Source organism: Paralichthys olivaceus, chromosome 9, assembly GCF_024713975.1.
Source record: "Paralichthys olivaceus isolate ysfri-2021 chromosome 9, ASM2471397v2, whole genome shotgun sequence".
In the NCBI taxonomy this organism is placed as follows: domain Eukaryota; kingdom Metazoa; phylum Chordata; class Actinopteri; order Pleuronectiformes; family Paralichthyidae; genus Paralichthys; species Paralichthys olivaceus.
In genome coordinates this window covers 9,910,023-9,920,484 of record NC_091101.1, presented here as the reverse complement: position 1 = coordinate 9,920,484, position 10,462 = coordinate 9,910,023, and the positions used below count along the sequence as shown (strand labels likewise).

Genomic DNA, 10,462 nt, shown 5'->3' with positions numbered 1-10,462 from the left:
GAATATACAGTGAATGCTACGCATCGAACTGCAGCAGTAGTTGTAGATATAGTTTGATTTACTGTACGTGACAGTTCACTGACTCAACCTGCGACAGATCTGTGCTTACAAATAAATCTTTTCTGACACTTCACAGTCTGAGCAACACTGGAGTAAACAACGAAATGAATGACAGCTGAATTCCATTTAGCTGCTTCAGTTTCAGAGTCCTGGTATCATTCATGTTCTGACACTGTCATGACTTCCTGGGACATTTTGAATAGAGAAGAGCGCTGTTCAAGTCGGTAGTGACACCTGAGCTTTTAAAATCACTGTTGAAAAGAAAAAAAACACTAACCATTGTATTTTGTGACGAAGGTTATACATTTAGGCACAAACAAATACCTGGTTAGGTTCAGAGAAAGGTCATGGTTTGTACAAGTACTTTGTTGATAAAAACAGGCGCATAGAGTTTTGTCAACCCATTGTTCCCATTTGTTGCTCCTCCTTTTGTAATATTACCAAAGCTCTGTCTGCTGCAGTTGTAGCACCATGCTGAGCCCAGTGAAGAACCTTGAATGGAATTTGAATGTGATGGTGAGCTGTTGAAGAGAAATATGTCAGTGTCACATGTGACTGTTTGGGAGGACCCCATCAAAAGCTTGGCATCAGCACTTTTGGACGGCTCACCGCTATAGAGCTTTGAATTACCACTTAGATACACTAATTAATTCATCTTTTTGCACTTTGAGAGGGGCAGTATCCATTAAGGGTACATGATTGATTTTATACTGAAGCACATTTTATTGCTATTGAGTATTGTTATTTCAGCATTTTTCTTCCAGCAATGCCAATATGTCTTACCACTACAATAATATAGCTATTAATGGAACATATATTAACAAATAAAGATACCTTTCAATATGTCATGAGATGTTTTACAAACTACTGCTCTGTCTCTGTCTGTGTGATAATTTAAACCCATTGACCTAATTAGGTTAATTTATTTTAGGTTAATTTATTTGCAGTAGCACATGAATTATGAGGGTTAATATGTGATTCTTTATGTTTGCTTACCGTGTGATTTCAAAGCATTGTGCAAAGTCCCAAGGGTTTTTATCCATTAACGTGAATTGCATATGAATTGCATAACGGCCAGTAAACACATTTTTAATTTGATTTTCTTTACTAGTTAACAAATATGCTACTAGTAAATGGACAAGTTACTCCCTATGTGGTTATATAGGGTTTGACTTATTAAGTTATAATTACAAAGCTAATTATAAACACCAGTAAATTATCAGGCTGAAACTGATAGATTAAAGAACCTCGTTTTTAACAGTGGCACATCATCTCCACACTGAATCCCTGTCACGACTGTTGACCACATGACTACTCCATCATCAAGTTAATCAAGGAACAGTGAGAGTAATTTCTGAGCATTTGGAGGGAGTCTGATTAACTAATCATGTCACAAAAAAATATTCTTTTGAAATCTGGCATGATTTATCATTAACTAGTCTTTCATGCATTGTAAAGCAGCAGCCCCCCCCCCCCCCCCATTGTACAGCTCTTCATCCTCCATGGGTTCATAGGTATTCACAATATTTCCATTTCCCCAGTGGGGATTAATCATGATGCTGGCCATTATAATTTGTTACCAGAAATGTGTCATGTTTGTGTGCGGCGATGCTCGATGTTCTGGAACCACACGAGTATCGACTCCATCAATCAAAATTACCACAGTAACGTTGTGAGAGCTCAACCACTCCTGCGGCCAGTGGAGGGGAAAGGCAATTAGGCTATTCAGGTAGGATATGAGGGAGAGGGAGCTAGGGACAGAGAGAGAGAACACCTGACTAGCAGTAAAAGGGTAGACAGAGCAGAGAGCATGTTTATTCCCCAAGCCACTTAATGCTTTTCTCTTTGTGCTGTATGCCTGTTTGATAACTGGCATTATCTGATTGACTTTGCTCTCTACATAAACAGCCTCCCTGGGTATAAGAGGCTGACTGGTACAAATATTTAGTGCAAGCATCTACAATGCCTGCCAGGAATTTGGAAACTGAAGTTGGAGTGTGGGTTAAATGAGTTTACCAATGTTTTTCCACATTGCTTATTGACTATGATATACAGTACAGTACTGTTTTTTTGGTTTCCACTCAATTCACAACAATAAATATCGAACAAAGACAAAAAGCAAAGTTGCACGTCTTTTTTTTTTTCCTTCTTTGAGTATAAATATCAACAGAGACACTTGAAAAGCATCATTTTTTCTTGTTGTGTTGTGATGCTACTTAAATTGTGTATTGCTTCAAAAATGTGCCCTGAATTGTTAAATTGCAACAATGTAGCTAGAAAAGATAAAGGCACTGTGCACTGTGACGAGAAGCCAACTGAACCTAATGACCAAACCAGTTCAACTACTGAAACGTATTGTATAGTCGAAGCCTAAAAAAACCTTATCCTTCATAGGCACTGCTGGTCAATCCCACATACGCCCTTCTGCTGTAATAAAAACTCACCCATAATCAATACAGACCAAAAGATGTTTTCTTATTCATCCATAGTGGAAAATAGCTCCCTAACAAAATATTTTTTCTTTTATTACCTCCGCCAAGGAGGTTATGTTTTCATTCTTTCTGTTTGTTTATTTGTAAGCAAGACTATGCAAAAAACTGCCTGACGGATTCAGGAAATGATTCAATATGGGTCAGGGAAGAAACCATGACATTTTGGTGCAGATCCATATCAGAGGGTGAATACAGGACATTTTTTATCACTATTTTTAAAAAATATTGTTTGAAAAAATCAGGCACATTTAGGGGTTCTATAGGAGTTTGTGCAGCTTGCTTGAATCTAAGGGGACAATTGGAGGAGGTTCTCTCTGAGAGCCATTATTGGTCATCTTTTTCTAAAAATCTACTGTGTCCAGGTGTTTTAGTAACTTATAGCCTTTTAAAAGCTTTTAAGTACTATTTTTTAAAGATGTTTTGTCTCCTGCAGGAAATGACAGACTTGAGGGTGAGAGCTAGAAGCAGACTGGTTTACAAAGCACCAGGAATACCTCCTCTTCTAAAACACATGGTAGGTGAACTCTCTAACAACTTTGAGACTTTCAGTATGGATGTATCTTCCACTTTGTGAAGGGAAGCTTTCTCCCGTGCAGACCTGCTAAATCAATTATGTGGGCAACTAATCAAGCAACGTGTCAATAACTCATCCCAATTAAGGCACAGGGCAGAAAACAGGCTTTCACTGGAGTCCAGGCCGGTCTGCCTCTTATCGATTCTGTGCTAATGCTGGGCATTTATGCAAGGCTGCTGGTGAACTTCCACAGTGTCTTTCATGCAGCCAACAAGTGCTGTAATCAAGTCTGCAGATCGAGCGAGGAACAAGCCAAACCTGTCAGAATCCATTACTGATTTGTGTGTGTGTCACATGAAGATTGATCAGTGTTGCGCTGCTTGATCACATTTAGAGGGAAGGAAGGAGAATTTTCACACCATCATCTTATGAATTATGTTGCCTCTTTTTCTGTGCTGAGTTATAAGAAATGATAGCATAATTGATTGGTCTGGTCTGCTTTTTTTGATACCCTATAGTGTTCACTGAGGCGAATGAAAGGAAATATATATCAGGAGTGGTGAATTAAAAAAAAAACATGGGGAGGCTCTCTGTTTATCTTTGTTTCTTACATAGTTTTACTTAGAGATCTTCGGCAGTTTAAAACTCAGCCTTGTGTCACTGTGTTTACGAAAGATGAGAAAGATATTCTGCCTGTTCACCATTGAAACCTTTGAAATTATTAGTCACAGCATGTTAGTGACTGAATGTCTATAATCTTCGAATTAGCTTTTTAAAAGGCTAATGGCAATATTAAGTTTCAGAAACATGTCATTCAATTCAGCAAATTTCCCTACTTGAATTGAAGTGGAAATAGGCTTTTGAACAAATCACATAATCATGCATACCATTGATTTTAAATAAAGATGATTTTCTTGTACAATCAATTGAAGCAGCTTCAAATAATTTTGGACCAGTTTTGGCATAAAAACTCAAAAACAAGCTGACAGGTGCACAGACACAACTCCTAGGTTATGTTTTGGCGAACATGTTAGCAAACAGTTTCCTATGTTTATACTTTTGAGTTGTTTTTGGTCACCTGACAAATGTAACTGACTTTATTTTGGTCTCCACCAGTTTATGAGGAAAACATGTAGTTTTAGCTGTTTTAACTTACGCTGCTGAATGCTTTGAGTGTTAGCTGTGGACTTATCTTTGGTTTGGTGCTATATGTAGCATAGGGCTATAGTTGGTTTATCAGAGGTTGTCATTTAAACAACCTACTAGCCTATATTCGAACACTGATGAATCCAGGGTGATGGGAAACACAAACTATGGAACCGATTTGTTGTAATATTTTTGGCCTCATGCTTTGACAATCTGAGACCATCTCTCCCTGTGTTTTTGTTCTTGCTGTCAGTAGTTCTGTTGTCCCTGGAGAACCATCTGTGGCAGGTTGACATTATGTTATTATAGCAATCCTCCTGTTTGACATATTTTGTTCCTTTGTCACCCCTGTACCAACATACTTTTTATAGTTTTGCCTGCAGCAGTATGACGTACACAAGTATACTTGACAGCACAAGTGCGGTGGCTGAATTATAGGAATGACATGCTAGAGTTTGTTTTTCAGAAGATTTTGATGGATTAGCCTCATTATACTCTTCACATAGACTTCTATTAAAAAGCTCCTGACAGACACTCGCATTATAATCTACGATGGAGACATCTTTAGGTATGAAAACAGAGTATTTCCTTCTCTCATATAGAATCAGTCTGATGGTGACGATATTTCTAACCTAAGACAACAGTCGTTGTCTCTGTGTTTGCTATTCGTCTTCTTTAGCACCAACATTGTTACCAATGCTATTCCAAGATCTATTTGCATTAATCAGGATTTTAGTAAAGATGCATGGTACTCATTACACGTGGGGCACTGCAGGCAAACAGCAAGCGCACCCTGAAATAAACACGATGAAAACAGGCTGGAAATATGCATAAGTCGAGTGTGTACTTGCACACAGAGAATGAAATACCAAAAGATGTTAGGGAAAAATAAAATGAAGTGCTGTAATGAAAGCCTGCCCGACCATTTATGCTCGCCCCTCATCATTTTGAACAAAGGTGTCGAAAATGGTCCATTCTGCTTGTATCCATCATTCATAAATTAGATAACCTTTATACCTCCTGCATTTCTATTGCTCAAGTGTGTGGAACGCTGCAGCCAGAGGGAGTGAGTCTCTTCTGTTTTTTTTATCAGAATTGTTTCAACTCAATTGGAAACACTGGAAATCTAATTCAGAATAAGCTCCTAATCTTTAAATTTCATTTTCTTACAGAAATGTGTTAATGCCTGCCTTCGTGTTGTGGAAACAATGAGTGTGGAAAAGTGATTTTAATGAAAGAAAGTACCCTGCCTTGGTCTGATAAATGAGCTCATTCCTAATCCTAATTGTGTCAACGGCAGGATTTACCATTTCATTTTCTAAACAAGCACTGGGGCGTCACTCCGTGTTGTGGTTTGCTATCAATCTTTTGTGAATATCTCCAGTTTGTGTTAATTTTGCACTGTGTACTATAGCAGGGAGGGCATGTACCTTTCTCTTCAGGAAATAATTGGCTTTAGCTGTCAGTAAATACGTGGTTTAAATCATAACCCGCCTTATCAGCTGCTCGCCAGTCCTGCCTCGCATGAGTGGGGGGGGGCTGAGCATGTAGACACTAAAGTCTTCTTCCACATTCACAATTCTCAAATTTCATATTTAACTAAACCAGTTTAAGAAATGAATCTTGGCATTAATGAGCCCATTTCCCAGACAGTGCTTTTTCCTTTTTCAACCTTCTTAAACAGTTTTTTGTTAATATGTAATTCAAATTGCCTTGTGCTTTCAGGTCCAAGAAAATGAGAGAAGATTTCTCAAGTGGTAAACAAAGCACGGTAATACCTGGTGGAGATGTTTCCATCCAGCCACTCATCCATTACTGTGTTGATTTCATAACCCTTACAGGCAAAGTCAAAACTCACAGGAAGATTATAATTGGACCCTGCGCTGCACACTGCATTATCTGTTTTGTATTTTTTTCATTCTACAGGATAAACTTATAATATAATAACTTCAGTCAATGAAATAATGTTTCAAACTAATATGATCCTGTCATTTAACAGTAGCAATAGCTATATTGTCCCAATGCTTTCTAAGCACACATGTCTCTAAGCTCAATTTTGATGTAAACAATATGAAGAGCAAGTCTTCATATGCTAGAAGTTACAAATTAAATTGATCCTATTCAAAAATTAAAGCACAACAATAATATGCACATTCTGTTTATAAAGTTTACTCCTCGGTTTGTTGAGGGCCCATCTATAGCTCATGTTCTGGAGCTTTCCGTCATATATCACATGGTCCCAAATCTTCCCTTTTTGTAGACTTTATGGACATCTCACACATGAAGGCTTGAAGATTGAAAAGTCCTTTCTTGACCATGGGAACATGAGAGATTGAAAACTCAGTCTTTTAAGGGCATATGATGAAATGTGACATTTTGAGCTGGTTTGCAATAACTCAACATGTCAGCAACTTCAAATCAGTTCTGTGCATAGTGAGCTTCTTTTATACATTTGACATATAGAAGACAAGGTAAGGTTGCTCTTTATTAGTTCCACCAAGGGAGAATTCAATGTTGGAAACAGAAATATATTGCTCATATATGAATTTACATGGATATAAAATGTGCTGATTATATGTATATGACCCACAAACTGCATGTCTATGTCTTCCTTATTATAGTTTTTATTTGATTGTGTTGAAATCAAAGTACACTGGGCTGTTGTATTGCTTTTACAAGACATTTAAAATATTGCACACTAGTTTTTGCCAAACATCATTTTATCTTAATTTTTGTCTACAATTGTTGAATGCATACAATTCCAAAAATGTATTTAAGAATCACAGTAGACATCATATATATGTGGTGGATATATAGTAACATGGATACTGTCTGCAGTGCTGGGAAAAATGAATGGGCATGAAATCCCGTGCGATTTATAAGGGACCTGCGGGTGCGCGCTGAGGGTGCACACTGCAAAAAATATCCAACCCCGCGAGTCATTCAGTGAAATATCCAGAGTGCAAATGTCTTTATTTTTCAGACGAGAAGAAACCATCCATCAATGGGTAAGATACAACATTTTATTCCTCATGCAAAGCAGGTTTTTCTTCCTTTTATATCCTGTAATCATTCTCATTTATCCACACATGCAATTCCCTTTATTGCAGCACACTCACTTCAACAGGCATCCCTTTAATAAAGATTCCCCCGTGCAGCAAAGCAACTGAAACCATGTCGCAGCATTGTGAGGGGAGACTGATCTGATCACCGAGACTCAACAGCTTGTCGCATTTTTTGCAGCGTGGCTCCTGCTGAAGACTCCGTCTCATACAACAGCAGCCAAGGACAAGAGAGCATCAGAGAGCGGGAGAGAGAGAGAGAGGAAGGTGCCTCCTCTCACTCACCATTGCCATAATTGTCTCGGCGCGTTGAATCGATGTCGGTGTAAACGCAGCGATCTGGAGGAAGCCTGGAGGATTTAACTTCACACTCTCACACACAAGCGGACAAACCTATGCTCGGATTTCGGCTCTTCTCCCCTTCGCCAATGCAAAAGGAAATATGCAGCGAAGCTTCACCATCCTCTACACCAGTTTACTGGGGGTGTGCTTGGGTTCAAGCTCAAGTTTCCCAAGTAACATCAATATAGGTGAGAATTACGCACACGCAGCGCATCCCCTTTGTCTCCGCAACAGATCATCTACTTCTTCTCTACCTCCTCTTTCTCTTGTTTCCAATGTGCGTGTTTTTTTGTTTCCCTGATTTGTCCTCTGCTGCTCAACAGGAGGATTGTTCCCCACCGAATCGCACGAATATGAGGTGTTCCGCTTCGCCCTGTCGCACCACCAGGACATCCCCAAACTGGTGCCGCAGGTGGATATGGTCAGGATGGGGAATAGCTTCTCCATGACATATGCATGTAAGTGTCATCTCTCTGGAAACGCGTGATTTCATCTGTATTATTCAGTCTGTTCAGCCCCCCCCCCCGATCTCAGTCTTGTGGATCGACTTGTTCAGGAGCGCATGCAACTCCATGAGCATAATCCTGTCCAGGTATAATCGCATTCATCATAGGCCTGAAAGTGCAAAGACGTGCGTGTTTTATTGTCTTGGTTTAATAACTGTTGCGTGGGACTTGATTTCTCTCCCTTCCTCTGCATGATTGCTGCGTTTTTCTTTGCGCTCCGGGCACAGGGATTTAGATCCAGCCTCAGCAGCATCATCATCATACAGTCATGTAACACCTTTTTTTTTTTTTTTTTTTACATCTGTAAGAATTGTAAAAAAGAAAAAAAACCTGCTATCACTGATCCACAGTGCTTCTTTGCTTCTTTTAAATCGAGATGGAAAACAGGAGAGGCAGAGCGCAGGAGCAGGGCGCTCTCACCAGGCATTGCGAACAAAGAAGGAGGAAACGACTCTAAATGCATTTCTAATTAGACATGGATCACAATCCGATTATGTTTTTGTTTTTTTTTAAACAACACGCGCTGTTAAACCCTCCCACAGTAAACATCTCTGCAGAGGCACGCGCACATGCACGCACATTGTATAGGCTACATTTCAACTTTCAAGACTTGCAGGATTACCTCCAATGTGCATATTAGTAAAACTTCGAGTTAGGATGTGGGCATGGTGCCAGTGGGATGTAGGATTTATGGCCAGTGAAGAAGTTTTAAAATAATCATTATTCTGAGTCACTGGTCAGAGCTGTGGTGACGCCATTCTCCTGTGGGTGATAATGTGTGCCATTATGCCAGCCACACAATCACACTGAGCTTTAGATGACAGTCTGACTTGTTAACGCCATCTTTCCCTGCATACCTGACAACATGTTGATGCCCTCGAGGTTGTCCAGGCATGTTTTCCGCCTGCTCCATCATAGAATCCTTTGAGTATGTCAGTGAAGACGTCCAGGAAATATACCCTCTGACAGCATGGCCTGTCTGTCTGCGATGCTGTGTGACATTGCTTCAGTGACGGGCACTTGGTTTTTTCCCTCAGCCACCGATTGTGGTTTCAAACCTGCGTGAAATTCAAAGACTGGCTCCCATACAGATTAAACAAAGAAAATGGGAAAAATACGACGCAGTTTTATAGAGACATAGCGTACAAGCGTAATGATATTTTGCCTCAGAGGTTTAATGTAATGTGGAACTCAGTATTTGCCACCGAATGTTGAACATCATCACTAGAAGGAAATTTACTCTCATCTGTCACTGATTTCCCTGCCCTTTTCTATTATTTACCACCATCTTCCTATACTTGTTCATAAAACCAGGCTTTATGAACTCCATCCTGTCCAGATCGGGCTTTGTAGTGTGTATTATTCTGCAGAGACGACTTTAAGAACATAAGAGCTTTGTAAAATATTTAAAAACCTGGACATCTACACTCAGCACCACCCCCCCTCCAGCTATTTAGGCCGGGGAGCCGGGCAGGGGTGGTGTAACGAAATGTAAACACACACGAGAAGCCCTCATTAATGAGATGGTCCTCCGCTCAGAAGGGAATATGGTGTGAATGCGAGGGTCCGGCTGCTGTCGAGCGTTTTTCAGGGACGTCGCTAGTGGACCAAATGTGAGACCACAGTGGGGGGTTGCAGGGAGGTGTGGGCATTAATGTCTTAGTCACAGTGTGCAACCAATGGAGAGACAGCAGTATGAATAGTAGGCTGTTAAAGAACAATATGGACACAGTGGCAGTGGCTCTGTTGAAATATCGGGTTAAAGAGATACTTTCTAAATATCTACAAAGATTCATTTTGCACAAAGGAAAAGAGTTCAGGTAACTACCTGAAAACTGATGATTTGACCAAGTATAACCACCAGTATAGAGAATTTACTAGATCCAGCTGCTATCTATCTGGTACGTGTGTCAGAAGGATTCACAGTGGAAGGAGAAAATGACACCTCATTCCGCCATGTGTCACTTGTTCTAAAAGAGTATTTAGACATGAAGCCTATAGAGACATATTTGTGAGGGCTCCAGGGCTTGTTTATAATGAGTCAGATGAGAAAAGCTGCTTTGGCTTCTTCCTTCTTGGCTTGCTTTATTTCGTAAGCTTATATGGAGGAGTGAGAGAGTGTGTGTGTCTGTGTGTGTGTATCTGCATCTGTGTAGGTTGTCTTGAGTGAGTGACAGTTCACCTCTGTAAGTGCGTGTGAGTGTGGCCCTCAGGGTACACGAGTGTGAAAAGCGGGGGGTGAATGGCCCCTTGTGCACAGGGATGAATGGAGCTCCGGATGAGGGTGATACTCATCAGCTGGCTCTTATGACTAGCCACTTCCTCTCAGCAGCAAGCCCT

At 40.2% G+C, this 10,462-nt stretch overlaps 1 protein-coding gene across 1 annotated transcript in view; it reads left to right on the top strand.

Annotated features, from left to right (window-relative positions):
- Positions 1–7,417: 7,417 nt before the first annotated feature.
- The window catches only part of gria1a (glutamate receptor, ionotropic, AMPA 1a), a 74,591-nt gene continuing 71,546 nt past the window's right edge, over positions 7,418–10,462 (top strand). The window contains 2 exon segments of the mRNA XM_020083542.2: positions 7,418–7,804; positions 7,940–8,074. Of these exon segments, the coding sequence (XP_019939101.1) occupies positions 7,717–7,804; positions 7,940–8,074 (223 nt within the window). The 5' untranslated portion in view covers positions 7,418–7,716.